Source organism: Scyliorhinus torazame, chromosome 11 (genome assembly GCF_047496885.1).
Source record: "Scyliorhinus torazame isolate Kashiwa2021f chromosome 11, sScyTor2.1, whole genome shotgun sequence".
NCBI lineage: Eukaryota > Metazoa > Chordata > Chondrichthyes > Carcharhiniformes > Scyliorhinidae > Scyliorhinus > Scyliorhinus torazame.
Window position 1 is genome coordinate 90,134,473 of NC_092717.1, and position 16,422 is coordinate 90,150,894.

The 16,422-nt window shown below is 48.7% G+C and overlaps 1 protein-coding gene across 3 annotated transcripts in view; it reads left to right on the forward strand.

Annotated features, from left to right (window-relative positions):
• Positions 1–16,422, forward strand: part of LOC140385371 (lethal(3)malignant brain tumor-like protein 4) — a 555,015-nt gene that overhangs the window by 518,759 nt on the left and 19,834 nt on the right. For all 3 annotated transcript variants that reach the window (XM_072467457.1, XM_072467455.1, XM_072467456.1), the window contains one exon: positions 12,531–12,593. In XM_072467457.1, coding sequence (XP_072323558.1) covers positions 12,531–12,593 — 63 coding nt within the window. The remainder of the gene's footprint in view (positions 1–12,530; positions 12,594–16,422) is intronic.

The window sequence follows — 16,422 nt, forward strand, 5'->3', positions numbered from 1 at the left end:
CCAGCTCCGACGGACCTTCGGGCTCTTTTAAGAGCCCCAACGGGGAATTTTTCGACGACGCAACCCGGTGTGGGGCGTGTGAGAAGGGAGTCCCCCCCAAACGAAGGAGGAAAAAACCGGCGGCGGCGGCTGCAGCGCGAGGAATCGTCGACCAAAGGGTCAGAAAGAGAGAAGTACAAGATGGCGGCGGAGAAAGCGCAGGCGACATGGGGGCCTGAGCATGAAATTGTGAGACGGTGCGTGGAGCTGCTGAAGAGGGAGGTGCTGACCCCGTTGCTACAGGCAATTGAGGGGCTCAAGGAGACATTAAAGACCCAGGAGACAGAGCTCCGTGTGGTGGAGCAGAAGGTGACAGATATTGAGGACGAGATCCTGGGCCTGGCGGTTAAGACACAGACGCACGAGGCACTTCATAAAAAGTGTACTGAAAGGATCGAAGCCCTAGAAAATGGAGCGCGAAGGAAGAACCTTCGGATACTGGGTCTCCCTGAGGGTGTGGAAGGAGTGGACTGTGGAGCGTACGCAAGTACGATGCTGAGCTCACTGATGGGTGCTGAGGCCCCTACGGGCCCCTTGGAGGTGGAGTGGGCAAATCGGATTCCGGCGAGAAGACCAAAAGCGGGAGAACCACCCAGGGCGATAATCGTGCGATTTTACCGCCTTAAGGATAGAGAAGAGGTCCTGAGATGGGCCAAAAAGGTGCGGAGTAGCAGATGGGAGAATGCAGTGGTACGGGTATACCAGGATTGGAGTGCGGAGGTGGCAAGAAGGAGGGCGAGCTTCAACCGAGCCAAAGAGGTGTTGCATAAAAGGAAGGTGAAGTTCGGGATGCTGCAGCCGGCAAGACTATGGGTCACGTATCAGGAGAGACACCATTATTTCGAGACGGCGGAGGAAGCATGGACCTTCATCAAAGAAGAGAAATTGGATCGGAACTGAGGGACTGATGCTGCAGGAAATGTTATTGTTAATGTTACGGTGGAAGTTAATTGAGAAGTAAACAGGGAAGGGGGGAGACATTGGGGAAATGTGGGCGCCGGTGAGGGGGGAAAGACGGGACATAGTTGGAGAATGGGGAAGGGGAGGGGGAGGGGAAAGGGAGCTGCGCCATAAGAGGCGGGTCAGGTAAAGGGATGTTCCCGCACCAGAAAGAATAAGGCGGGAAGACAGGCGCAAGGCGGATGGGAGTTCCCCACATGGGGGGGGTCGAGGAGTGAGCAGGAGTAGCCGGGGTCAGTTGAAGTTAGCTGACTTACGGAAGTAATATGGGGGGAGCAATCAAGCTAGAAAGAGATCTAGCGGGGAGGGGAGGAGGGAGGGAGAAGGGGGGGGGGGACAACTGGGTTGCTGCTGCGGAAATCCAAAAGGAAATGGCTAAAGAGTGGGTGGGCGGGGATGGTGTGCGACGCTGGGGGAGCGAGCGGGAGCGCGGAGGCGGGATATGGGACTGGCCTAGAGAAGGTAATGGCTAGTCGACACGGGAGGGGGGCAGGTAGCCCCCTAGTGAGGCTGATCACGTGGAACGTGAGAGGCCTGAACGGACCGATAAAAAGGGCCCGAGTGCTCGCGCATTTGAAAGGACTAAGGGCAGACGTAGTTATGCTCCAAGAGACGCACCTAAAGGTGGCGGACCAAGTTAGGCTAAGGAAAGGATGGGTGGGACAGGTGTTCCACTCAGGACTGGACGCAAAGAATAGAGGGGTGGCCATTTTGGTGGGGAAACAGGTCGCATTTGAAGCAAAGAACATCGTAGCAGATAGCGGAGGTAGATATGTAATGGTGAGTGGCAGGCTGGAGGGAATGGAGGTCGTGTTGGTTAACGTGTATGCCCCAAACTGGGACGTTGCGGGATTTATGAGACGGATGCTGGGGCGTATACCGGACCTGGAGGTAGGAAACTTGATTTTAGGAGGGGACTTTAATACGGTGCTGGACCCGGGGCTAGATAGATCCAGCTCAAGGACCGGAAGAAGGCCGGCAGCGGCCAAGGTACTTAAGGGGTTTATGGACCAAATGGGGGGAGTGGATCCATGGCGATTTCTTAGACCTAGGGCTAGGGAGTATTCCTTCTTCTCCCATGTCCATAAAGTGTACTCCCGGATAGATTTTTTTGTTTTGGGAAGGTCGTTGATCTCTAGGGTGGAAGAAGCTGAGTACTCAGCCATAGCGGTTTCGGATCATGCCCCACATTGGGTGGACCTGGAATTAGGAGAGGAAAGGGAGCAGAGAACACTCTGGCGATTAGATGTGGGACTGATGGCGGATGAGGGAGTGTGTGCAAGAGTGCGGGGGTGTATTGAGAGATACCTGGAGGTCAATGACGACGGCGAGGTCCCGGTGGGAGTGGTATGGGAAGCACTAAAAGCGGTGGTCAGAGGAGAGCTGATCTCCATTGGGGCCCACAAAAGGAAAACAGAGGCCAAGGAAAGGGAAAGATTACTGGGGGAGATTTTAAGGGTGGATAGGGAATTTGCAGAGACCCCGGAGGAGGAATTGTACAGGGAGAGGAGACGACTCCAGACGGACTTTGACCTTCTGACCACCAGAAAGGCGGAGGTACTGTGGAGGAAGGCACAGGGGAGGAGGTATGAATATGGGGAAAAGGCGAGTCGCCTGTTGGCTCATCAATTGCGAAAGAGGGCAGCAGCGAGGGAAATAGGAGGAATTAGAGACGAAAGGGGAGACACGGTGCGAAGGGCAGGAAAGATAAATGAGGTGTTCAAGACCTTCTATGAGGAACTGTATAGGTCTCAACCCCCAGAGGGAGAGGAGGGGATGCGGCAGTTCCTGGACCAATTGAGGTTCCCGAAAGTGGAGGAGCGGGGGGTGGTAGGCCTGGGGGCACCGATTGGGGTGGACGAGGTTATTAAGGGACTGGGAAGCATGCAAGCAGGGAAGGCCCCAGGACCAGACGGGTTCCCGGTGGAGTATTACAGAAAATATGTGGACTTGTTGGCCCCATTGATGGTGAGGACGTTCAATGAGGCCAGGAAAGGGGGGACTCTACCCCCGACGATGTCGGAGGCGACGATATCGTTAATTTTGAAGAGGGATAAAGATCCGTTGCAGTGCGGGTCCTATAGACCCATTTCATTGTTGAACGTGGACGCCAAATTGTTGGCAAAGGTACTGGCATCGAGGATAGAGGACTGTGTCCCGGGGGTGGTGCACGAAGACCAGACAGGGTTCGTAAAAGGGAGACAACTGAATGTTAACGTGCGACGACTATTAGGGGTGATAATGATGCCCCCAGTGGAGGGGGAGGCAGAGATAGTGGCGGCAATGGACGCAGAGAAGGCATTTGATAGGGTGGAGTGGGAGTATTTATGGGAAGTGTTAAGGAGGTTTGGGTTTGGGAACGGGTTTATTAGCTGGGTTAGACTTCTTTATGGGGCTCCAACGGCAAGCGTAGTTACAGGTCGACATAGATCGGAGTATTTCCGACTATATAGGGGAACAAGACAGGGATGCCCGCTGTCTCCATTGTTGTTCGCGTTGGCAATTGAACCTCTGGCCATGGCGTTGAGAGACTCCAGGAAATGGAGAGGGGTGATTAGAGGGGGAGAAGAACACCGAGTCTCGTTATATGCGGATGACCTATTGTTATACGTGTCGGACCCAGCGGGGGGAATGATAGAGGTTATGCGAATTTTGAGGGGGTTCGGGGATTTCTCGGGGTATAGGCTAAACATGGGGAAGAGTGAATTATTTGTGATACATCCAGGGGACCAGAGTAGAGAGATAGAAGGCTTGCCTCTAAGGAAAGTGGAAAGAAACTTCCGATACCTGGGGATTCAGATCGCTAGGAGCTGGGGAACCTTGCACAGACTTAATCTGACACGGTTGGTAGAACAAATGGAGGAGGACTTCAAGAGGTGGGACATGCAGCCTCTATCGCTGGCCGGCAGGGTGCAAGCAATTAAGATGATGGTCCTCCCGAGGTTCTTATTTGTATTTCAATGTCTCCCTATCCTAATCACTAAGACCTTTTTTAATAAAATAGACAGGAGCATCACGAGCTTCGTGTGGGCAGGGAAAGTTCCGAGAGTAAGGAGGGGGTTCCTTCAGCGTAGTAGGGACAGAGGAGGATTGGCACTACCGAACTTGGGCGATTACTATTGGGCCGCCAATGTGGCAATGATACGTAAATGGATGATGGAGGGTGAGGGAGCGGCGTGGGAAAGACTGGAGAGAAAGTCCTGTAAAGGGACGAGTTTAGAGGCGCTGGTGACGGCGCCGCTACCGATCTCACCTAAAAAGTTTACCACGAACCCGGTGGTGGCGGCAACATTAAATATCTGGGGACAGTGGAGGCGACAGAGAGGGGTGCGGGGAGCCCTGGTGGGGTCCCCAATCAGGAACAACCATAGGTTCGCCCCAGGAAGAATGGATGGAGGATTTCAGAGCTGGTTCCAGTTGGGAATTAGGAGGGTGGGAGATTTATTTATAGATGGGACTTTTGCGAGCTTGGGAGCATTGGAGGAAAAGTATAAGTTGCCCCGGGGAAATTTCTTGAGATATATGCAGGTGAGGGCATTTACTAGACAACAGGTGAGGGAATTTCCATTGCTCCCGACACAGGGGATACAGGACAGGGTGCTTTCAGGGGTGTGGGTCGGAGAGGGCAAGGTGTCAGAGATTTACCGAGAGATGAGGGAAGAGGGGGAGGAGTCGGTGGGCGAACTAAAAGGAAAGTGGGAAGAAGAACTAGGGGAGGAGATAGAGGAGGGTATGTGGGCTGATGCCCTAAGCAGGGTAAATTCCTCTTCCTCATGCGCCAGGCTTAGCCTGATTCAATTTAAGGTGCTACATAGAGCACACATAACGGGAGCAAGATTGAGCAGGTTCTTTGGAGTGGAGGACAAATGTGGGAGGTGTGGCGGGAGCCCGGCAAACCACGCACATATGTTTTGGGCATGCCCGGCACTGGAAGGGTATTGGAAGGGAGTGACGGGAGTGATTTCGCGGGTGGTGAAGGCCCGGGTCAAACCAGGCTGGGGGTTAGCTCTATTTGGAGTTGCGGAAGAGCCGGGAGTGCAGGAGGCGAAAGAGGCCGACGTTGTGGCCTTTGCGTCCCTAGTAGCCCGGCGCAGGATCCTACTCATGTGGAAGGAGGCGAAACCCCCCGGACTGGAGGCCTGGGTAAATGATATGGCGGGGTTCATTAAACTGGAGCAGATAAAGTTTGCCCTGAGAGGATCGGCTCAAGGGTTCACCAGGCGGTGGCAGCCATTTCTCGACTACCTAGGGGAACGTTAGAGGGAAGACAGATGACCAGCAGCAGCAACCCAGGGGGAGGGGGGGGGGAGGGGGGGTTTAGTTTAGGTCAAAGATAAAGGGGTTTTGTTACTTGTGTATTGTTTAAAATTTCTGTATTGTTATTGTTGCGTTTGCTTTGTAAGAGGGGAAAAATTGTTGTTTGGGAAAAAATTTTCAATAAAACATTTATAAAAAAAAATAAATAAATGAGGTAACTGGAGATAAATGCTTTGGAAACTCATGGTCATTTAGGACTGTGGGGCCTTTTCCCTTGGGATTTCTCTGCCTGGAGTGCCAGTACTTGCTCCTTCTTCACCTGCCACAGGCAAATGATGCCTGAGATCCCAGTGGATTTTCTGCTGCCTGTCACTTACTGAGCCACCACATGGAAGATGGTAATGAGGTCTGGAAAGTGTTGTTAAGTATCCAAATATTAAGTGATTTGGTAATGGTCTCCTAATCCTCCAGATGTCCCCAGAGACTTAGGTGGGAATGTTGGCAAAATGTGAATGATTTTGGAACCAAGCTTCAATCCACCAATTTATGCTTATTGCGCGTAACCCCCTCGGGTAAATCCACGGATTTCCCAGGCTTCCTGAAACTTGCCATGGAAGTCAAGGTGAGCATACAACTTACTGGGCTGATTAAAAATCATGCAGATAATCTAATAAATACTCAGGGCTCACAGCTTTACCTACTCAAGAGGAAGGGGTTTATCACAGCACCTTTGTTGAGTTTACTTTCTGTACTTTGGAAGTTTTCTGAATCAGATCAAAATGGGCAGCTCTTTAGTTGCCTTAGGTTGGATCTCAAACAAGAAGCAATATGATCAGCACCAGCAGTAACTTGTTAACTGAGTTGCAGCTGAACTTCAAGTGGAGCAGCTGAGGCATGCAGCCTACAGGAGGGACCACACACAAAGCAGGGTATGAAGGCGGAGCTGAGCTTACTTGACCTACCAGAACAGTAGCACATCCAGAGAAACACATGGTTGCTTTGGTGGCAGACATATGTAACTTCCTACAAGAAGTGTGCTCCCCTCTGGATCTGGCAGCCCACACATTACCAGTGATTGTCAAAGTGATCATCACCTACAATTCTTCTGCCACAGGATTTTTCTAGGACTCGACCATAGACATATCCAGGATCTCCCAGATGGCAGCTCACACTTTTCTGTTGTTTGCCCAGGACTTCGACTCTGATGTTATTTTGCATGATGCAAAAGCATTATTGACTACAAATACACGGCAATATATGTACACCCATATACTGAAGGACCATTCATGAACTGACAGGGTTTCCACTCCCAACAATATGTGTCTAATCGCAAAATAAATCTATGCAGGTGCATGCAAGATTTACAGGGAGATTGCACAAATGCATTTGTGCATCTTGACAGTCCAAAATTCTTGATGACTTTGGACCTGGAAACAGACTCAAATGGCTGTTGGGGAGACAAGAGAATCCCCCTTCAAACTTGGCTGATGACAGGTGTGAGAAACACAACCAATGAAGCTGGGAGCATTACAATGAACGCCAGGTGAAAGATGTGTTGTTCAACAATTGATAGGCGGCATGGTGCGGAGTCTGCACGTTCTCCCGTGTGTGCGTGGGTCTCCTCCGGGTGCTCCAGTTTCCTCCCACAGTCCAAAGATGTGCAGGTTAGGTGGATTGGCCATGATAAATTGCCCCTAGTGTCCAAAAAGGTTAGGTGGAGTTACTGGGTACGGGGATAAGGTGGAGGCTTAAGTGGGGTGCTCTTTCCAAGGGCCTGTGCAGACTCGATGGACTGAATGGCCTCCTTCTGCATTCTATGGTGGCACAGTGGTTAGCACTGCTGCCCCACAGCGCCATGGACCCGGGTTCAATTCCGGCCTTGGGTGACTATGTGAGGTTTGCATGTTCTTCCCGTGTCTGTGGGTTTCCTCTGGGTGCTCCAGTTTCCTATTCGTGTCCAGGGACTTGCAGGTTAGGGGGGGTTATGGGGATAGGGCAGGGGAGTGGTCCCAGGTTGGGTGCTCTTTCAGAGGGTGTGTGCAGACGCGCTAGGCCAAATGGCCTCCTTCTGCACTGTAAGGATTCTATGGTTCTATGTTCAAGGTGTGTTTCGGGTACTTGGATAGATCTAAAGGTACTATTCAGCATGCACCAGCCAAGACATCCAGGTAGGCCACACTGTCATGTGCTGAGAATTGGAGCTACAGGAGTCACAAGGTGCAGAATGCACCTAAGCTTCAGACGAACCTGAGGAGGCTGACAACATTAAAGCTACTCACATTTCTGCCAGGTTTGATTTGAAAGTAATCAAGACAATAATGCAAAAGACAGGGAAAGAAAGCACAACTAAACACTGGATCAACCTATATCAAGAATTCCAACTGCCTTTGATAATGGATATTTACGCGCTGCATATGATTGGATCAAGAAGGCACTTTGTCCTACCATCAGCACCGTTGCCCCCACTGAAATCGGCAGAAAAGAAGTACTCACCAGCAGATATCCCACTGACTTGAACCCTACTGTGACCTGTACTCCCATGGGACATACATCTCTGTCTGCATTTGATGCTCTCCATCATCTTCCAGACATGGTTCAGTTAGAAAAAGTGCCCTCACCACTTGACATGAAAAGCCATGGATTGCTTAGAAAACAGAAGGGCAGTCAGCAAGTACGGAATTCCAGCTGAACTACAGAATGTCCCATCTGCTGCCACAACTTCATATCCTCCTCCTCCTGTTAGAGGGCAGGATCAATTCCACAGGACATCCAACACGAAAACCATATTATAACCAACTCGGAAGATTGCAACAACTACAGGTGCATCTCGCTCTTTAGCATCACTGGAAAGGCCTTTGCTTCAACATTTGACCCCACTGTTCTCAAAGTATTATCCAATCTCCCACCTCCCTTTCCTTAATAAAGACCTTGAATGTACTGTCATTGCTTAAATCCAATCCCATCTGTCCCCAAACTCCATGTTTGAATCCCTACAATTAGGTTTCCACCCCTGTCACAATATGAAACCGCCCTTGTCAAGTCACAAGTAACACTCTATCATCTGTGACAAATTTTTCCTCCTCATCCTTCTGGCCTGACACCATTCTCTTCAAACTCCTTTCCTCTGGATAGGAATGCACTCTTTTCGTTGCATTTGTTTCTATCTATTCTTATCCAGAGTATCGCTTGCAATGGCTTCTCTTCCTGCTCCTGTTACATCTGAATCCGCCAAGGATCTATCCTTAGTCCCTTTCTATTTCTATCTACTTGCTGCTCTTCAGCACAGTGTTAGTTTTCAAACATACGATGACACGCAGTGCTACCTCACCATCACCTCTCTCAACTCTTCCACTTTTGCTTAATCATCAGACTGTTTACCTGACACCTAATATCTGATGAACAGAAATGTGCTCATAATAAATAATGAGGAAGACTTAGTTCCCTAGATTTTGGTCCCTGCTCCAAACTGTTTCCTAGCTATAGTTTCCATCTCTCTCCTTGACAACTGTTTGGGATTAAGCCAATCTGTCTGCAACCTTGGTGTCACAGATGATCTAACATGAGCTTCCGATCTCACATGTCTCCAATCACTATGACCACCTATTTCCACCTCTAACATTTCCTGACTTCACCCCCGTGCATCTCACCTGCTGCTGAAACCGTTATTTATGCCGCTGTTAACTCAAGACTTGACAATTCCAATGCACTCCTAACTGGTCTTTCACTAGTAGACTTGAGACCATCCAAGTCTCTTTTGACTGTGTCTTATCTTGCAGCCAGTTCCATTCCTATTCCCCATCACCCCTGAGTTCACTGACCTACATTGGCTCCTTGTTGAACAATTTCTTGATTTTAACAATCTCATTCTTGTTTTCAAATTCCTCCGTGGCCCTTTTCTCTCCCTCTCTCTGTAATCTCCTCCAGCCCCACAACACCTCTGCACTCATCTAATCCTGGTTTCTGGAATATCGCTAATTTTAATTGTTCAAACATGGGTGGACGTGCCCCCTGCAACCTTGGTCCCAGGCTCTGGAAAACCCTTCCTCTGCTTTTCTGCCCCTCCACCACACTTTCTTCCCTCAAGACTCTCCTCAAAATCTACCTCTTTGACCAACCTTGTGGACATCTAACCTAATATTTTCCTTTGTGGCCCTGTGACATTTTGGTTTTATGAAGCTCTTGTGAAAAACTTTGGGACGTTTCATTAATTTAAATATAATATGGAAATATAAGTTGTTGCTCTTGTTGTATTCAAACTGGAGGTTAAGGAGTTCAGTGAACCAATTAGTTTTGCAATTCATCATTAAATGTCAAAGTGCTGTTGGTGACCAACCAAATGCTTTAGTTTTTAAAAACTTGATATTGGAGTTGGAATTCCCTGGGTTCTGCTGGCCTACGTTAACTCAAGCTTGAGACCAGCAGAACCTTGCCAGAAAATGGCTGAGACACGTTGCGCGTGCTGGGTCATCGCCAGTTCCAGGAGTTTCTTTTGCCTGGAGAGTGTCAGAAACTCCAGCATTCGTCCAGAGATAGACTAAAACAATCTATCTGACGTTACAAAGCAGCTCCTGTAAATATAAGTATTATCATCAGGAGTTCAAGATTTATGATGTGCATAAATGACCTTAATAGCAGTGTATAGTTTTCTGATGTATTAAAATAGTTGACATGGTTGAACCGATAGGAATGAACATTCCAATCCATGACTGTAATCCTGCTGACAGCGAAGAGAAGTATATTTAATAAGTTGGCAGTATATGTGGAAATTGTTTTGAAAGCCAAACTTTTTTATAAATTAACAATGATCATCATGACTACTTTATTAAGTATTAAAGCAACAATAACTTTATAGTGAATAGTACCATATTAATTCTTGCTGTTTTGGTTCATGAAGAAACAAATAAAGAAACTAAACCCTAATTACAGGCAATAGTAAATTGAAAGGCAGAAGACAGAAATGATCTTGAGACAGAAACGTTCTGCTACAAAGGGTAATTTAAATCCACAAAAAGAAGTGGGCTTGGGTCAGTAAAAAAATCTGAAACAAGCACCCAACCTACCTTAAGCCCCCACACTTTCGTTTTTAACAGAGGCTGGACAAGGAATGGGCAACCATTCCACTCTCAGGTGGAAGAGGCTGTGCACCACTATTTTTACAAGATTTCCATTTTGACCCATATTGACTGGGTTTCCTGAAGAAACCTGGCAATTAAAAGGAGGTTAAAAAGGACTACATCCATAAAGTAAGTGTTCTTGTCGCACTGATTGTGCGCCAGAAGGACCAGGGGTGTTCAATTCAGACACTTCAAGCCAACCTGTAAACTTACCGCCAACCCCAACCAATCACTGATTCCCCCATCACTGGCCCCTTCCACTCCATGGTCCAGTCCATATGACTCTCCTTCATACCCCAATCTCTAACCTCTCTACCTTAAATACTGCCGAACCTCCATCTCTGCCCTCGATCTCCAAATCTTTTCAGTCTCTCTCCAATAATCCCTCAATAATTCCAGCCACCCAAACCACTCTGTGCCAACATAATCCTGGAAGATCTCTACCCCTTATTTTCCGGATCTGGATAAAATACTTACATTTACCTCCCTTTTTGGTCCCAATGTTATCTCATCTTATTAACAGTTCCCTCTCCTTAGATCCGTGATTCCCAAACTATTTCCAATGTAAACACTTGAAAATTAATGTGATCCGAGCGCACCAGCAGAAACAACAAAATAACTAGTATTGTATAATAGCATAGTAACATTCAGTATATAATTATAAAGTTGTAAATTTCTAATACATCTAATAAAACATAATTAAAAATCTGGACTTCCAGTGATGACATATAGAAAGAGGTCGCACGTAAGGTAGCTCCCACTAGAGTCCTTGGTTTTTGGTTCTTTTCACCCAGTTGCAGGGGGAAATTGATGGACAGATTCATCCCATTTGAGAGACTTTTGTGTGAGGATGTTAAAAGGTGCAAAAAAGAATATTGGGAAGAAATGTGTGAGCGGTAGCCCTTCTGAGGACCTGAGCAAAGTGTGGAGTCCTGCTGGATCGAAGATCGTGGAGGAAAGCTCATTGGATGGGGCTGCACCTATTACAGTAGACAAGCTGATGGAGGTAATGGCTGTCAAATTTGAAAGACAATTTGGCAAGCATTTCAAGAGGCAAGGGAAAGAGATACTGGAGACCCTCAAAAGGTCAGTGGTTGACGCATTGGTCCCAATAAAGGAGGCTTTGGGGAACATTTTGGAGAAGGTGTGGGATCCTATGAGGTGTTGAAGGGGGTGTATGAGACACTGTCACGATGTAGCTGAGCTGCAGAGGGTGGAGGACAGGAACAAGGGCATGAGAGCTAAGGTTGAAGACCTGGAGAACAGGTCAACACAGCAGAACCTCAGGATCTTGGAGATCCCTGAGGGAGTGGAGAGTCTGAGGCCAACTGAATATTTTGAGTCGATGTTCCTGAAGTTGATGGGGGAAGAGGGTCGGGTCCCCTGCCTTCGGGCTTGATTGGGCCCACCAGTTGCTCCAGGCGCAATATACTGTTTATGTATAAAATTGTAAAAAAATGAATTTAAATGTTTTAAAAAATAAATAACTATAAAAATCTGAGTTTTTAAAGTACTTTTTTAAAAATATTATTATTTTATGCACTCATATAATTTTCAGCCATATTCCCTGGTGACTGAAGAGTCCGTAAAGCCCCTCTCCCCACATCCACCTACCCATATTGTAATCAGATTCCCCGTCTCACCACCCCCCCCCCCCCCCACCCACCCACCTAAAATCAAATCACCTGGTCATTATGACATGGCTGTTTTCGAGACTTTGCTGTGTACAAATTTACTGCCACATTTCCCACATTCTAACAGTGACTATACTTCAAAAGTACCCAATTACCTGTAAAGCCTTTTGGAAAGCATTCCATAGAATCCCTACAGTGCCGAAGACCCATCAAGTCTGCACTGACCCTCCAAAAGAGCACTCTAACTGGGCCCACTCACTGCCCTATCCCCATTACCCAGCACATTGATCATGGCCAAGCCACCTAACCTGCACATCTTTGGATTGTGGAAGGAAACCCATGCAGACTCGGAGAGAACTTGAAAATTCCACACAGACAATCATCCAAGGTCGGAATCGCACCCAGGTCCCTGACACTGTGAGGCAGCAGCACTAACCACTGTGCCACCATTGAAGACAAGAAAGTTACTATATGAATACAACTTCTTTCATGTTTCGCAAAACATGTGTTCTTTTTGTTTTTTCAGGTAGCAAACTTTGTTCAGACTCTCCCTGGTTGTGAAGAACAGGCAAAGATCTTTAAAGAAGAGGTAAGAAATATTGAAACCGCCATTGTCTGAAATTTCATAGGTTATAAATATTTTAATAATAATTGGATCACTGGATATTATTTTGAGCAGGCTGTTGTAATATTCTGATGCAAAGTTCCAGTATAAACCATGGCGATACCTCTTAATTTAACTTTCTCATGGAAAATATTCCTTATAACAAAGGTGTAAACAACTATGCACTCCAGGTGCAAATGTGACTGTTTTTCCATTTGCACCTTTGTTTTAAGCATTAGGTGTTAATTTATAATCCCATCATTTTAACAGTGAGAGTCTTGAACCAGTGGCAACTTGTAAATCAGAACATAAAAGAACAAAATGGAATGTCAGATCACGGGTTCTCCTAGCTAGTCAGAAACATAAATTAATAGTTCCTAAAGGTGATTATCTATGCACATGTCTCTGATATGTAATTAAGAAATAGAAAGATAGATTTTCCAAGTTGTCAATTACAGTAATTACATAAAGCACCATAGGCGAGGATCAGAAAATCATGGCAGCACTTGGTACTTTGACAAAGTGACTTCCAGTTACCTGTTTGCATCGAGTTGGGGCAAGGACAACCTGCTTTCTAAATCCAAGTGCAGCCTGGAATGTGTATATTCCATGATTATTCATTTATGGGATGTGGGTGTCGCTGGCTAGACCAGCATTTATTGGTCATCCCTAGTTGTCCCTGAGTAGGTCGTGGTGAGTTGCCTTCTTGAACCACTGCAGTCCCTGATGTGTAGGTACACCCACCGTTCTGTTAGGGAGGGAGTTCCAGATTTTGACTCAGAGGCAGTGAATGAACGCAATATATTTGCAAGTTAGGATGGTGAGTGGTTTGGAGAGAATCTCCATGTGGTGATGTTCCCATGTATCTGTTGCTCTTGCCCTTCCAGATGGTAGTGGTTGTGAGTTTGGAAAGTGCTGCCTAAGGAACCTCACCATGTGGACGGTACACACGGTTGCTACTGTGTGTCGATGGTGGAGGGATTAAATGTTTGTGGAAGGGCTGCCAATTAAGCGGGCAGCTTTGTCCTGGATGGTGTCAAGCTTCGAGTGTTGTTGGAGCTGCACTTATCCAGTCAAGTGGAGAGTATTCTATTACAGTCCTGACTTCTGCCTTGTAGGTGATGGACAGGCTTTGGGGAGTTCAGAGGTGAGCTCCTTCACCACAGTTCTCCTAGCCTTTGACCTGCTCTGGTGGCCGCAGTATTTATATGGCTAGTCCAGTTCAATTTCTGGTCAATGTTAACTCCCAGGATGTTGATCGTGGGGGAATTCAGAGATCATAATGCAATTGAATGTTATGGGTCGATGGTCAGTTCCTCTCTTGTTGGAGATGATCATTGGCCTGGAACTTGTGTGGCACAATGTTAGTTGCCACTTGTCAGCCCAAGCCTGAATATTGTCCAGGTCTTGCAGCATTTGAACACAGATTGCTTCAGTATCTGAGGAGTCGCAAATGATCCTGAACATCATGTCGCTAACATCCCCACTTCTGACCTTATGATGGAAGGACGATCATTGATGAAGCCCCTGAAGATAGTTGTGTCTAGGACACTACCCTGAGGAACTCCTGCAGTGATATTCTGCAGCTGAGATGATTGACCTCCGACCATCACACCCACCTTACTTTCTGTCAGGTATGACTCCAACCAGCAAAGGGTTTCCCCCGATTCCCATGATTCCAGTTTATCTACGACTTCTTGATGCCATAGTCGGTCAAATGATGCCTTGATGTCAAAGGCAGTCACTTTCAGCTCACCTCTAGAGTTCAACTTTTTGTCCATGTTTGAACCGAGGCTTGAATGAGCTCAGGAGCTCAGTGACCCTGGTGGGATCCAAACTGAGCGTCAGTGAGCAGGCTATTGCTAAGTATGTGCTGCTGGATAGCTCTGTTGATGGCCCTTCCATACTGATGATGAGGGTATTCTGATGGGACAGTAATTGGCTGAGTTGAATTTGTCCCAGTTTTTCTGTACAGGACATAGCTTGGCAATTTTCCACTTTGCTGGTAGATGTCAGTGTTGTAGCTGTACCAATTCAAAATATTGAGTTGTAACGATACAGTCATGTGTCATAACTGTATGTAAATCATTTTGAATTTATTAGCAGCTCTTAACCTCTTTAATACCATTAATTTATGTAGATAACTATTGGAGTAAGACTGGGCGGCGAATGCAGCCACGATCAGGAAGTGGGTGGTGGGTGAGGGGTCGGCATGGGAGCGTATGAAGGCGGCTTCATGCAAGGGCACCAGTCTGGGGGCGTTGGTAACTGCGCCTCTGCCGTTCCCGCCGGCATGGTACTCCACCAGCCCCGTGGTGGTGGCGGCCCTGAGAATCTGGGGGCAATGAAGGAGACATGTGGGAGCAGAGGGAGCATCGGTCTGGTCCCCAATCTGTAAAAATCACCGGTTTGCCCCGGGAAGTATGTATGGGGGGTTCCGGATATGGCGGGGAGCAAGGATTGAGAGGATGGGGGATATGTTTATAGAGGGGAGCTTTCCGAGTATGAGGGTGCTGGAGGAGAAGTTTGGGTTGGCGAGGGGAGACAAATTCAGGGGCGGGATTCTCCGACCCCCCCCCGCCGGGTCAGAGAATCGGCGGGGAGCGGCGTGAATCCCACCCCCGCCGGCTGCCGAATTCTCCGGCGGTGGGGATTTGGCGTGGGTGGGAATCGCGCTGCACCGGTGGGCAGCCGCTAGCAGCGGCCCCCCTGCGATTCTCCGGCCCACTATGGGCCGAGTGGCTGCCCGTTTTTTGCCGGTCCCGCCGGCGTAAATTAGAGTAGGTCCTTACCTGCGGAACCTGGCGGTGCAGGCGGCCTTGGGGGCGGGGGGGGGGGGCGCAGGGTGATCTGGCCCTGGGAGGTGCCCCCACGGTGGCCTGGCCCGCGATCGGGGCCCACCGATCCGCAGGCGGGCCTGTGCCGTGGGGGCACTCTATTGTTCCGCGTGGCTGCTGTGATCGTCCACCATGGCCGACGCGGAGATGAACCACCCCGCGCATGTGCTGGGATGACGCCAGCACACGCTGGCGCTCCCGCGCATGCGCCAACTCGCGCCGGCCGGCAGAGGATTCCGAACCTTTCGGGTGGCCCGACGCCGGAGTGGTTCTCGCCCCTCCTCGGCGCCGAGACCCCTCGCCCCGCCAGGTAGGGGAGAATCCCGGCCCAGGTATCTGCAGGTGCAGGACTTCCTACGTAAACAGGTGTCAACCTTCCTGTTCCTACCACTAAGGGGGATTCAGGACAGGGTAGTTTCCAGAGGGTGGGTAGGAGAAGGGAGCGTCTCAGGCATTTACAAGGAACTTATGGGGTCAGAGGAGATGCAGACCGAGGAGCTGAAGCGCAAGTGGGAGGAGGAGAGATTGAGGATGGTCTATGGGCGGACGCGTTGAGTAGAGTCAACACGTCCGCAACATGTGCCAGGCTCAGCCTGATACAATTTAAGATCGTTCACCGGGCTCACATGACAGTGGCCCGGATGAGCAGATTCTTTGGGGTGGAAGACAGGTATGCAAAATGCGGGAGGACCAGCGAACCATGTCCACATTTTCTGGGCATGTCCGAAGCTGAGGGGATTTTGGCAGAGATTGCAGATGTCATGTCCACGGTGTTAAAAAAAAGGGTGGCGCTGAGTCCAGAGGTGGCGATTTTCGGGGTGTCGGAAGACCCGGGAATCCAGGAGGAGAAAGAGGCAGGCGTTCTGGCTTTTGCTTCCCTGGTAGCCCGGAGACGCATACTATTAGCTCGGAGGGACTCAAAGCCCCCGAAGTCGGAGATCTGGCTATCGGACATGGCTAGCTTTCTCTGTTTGGAG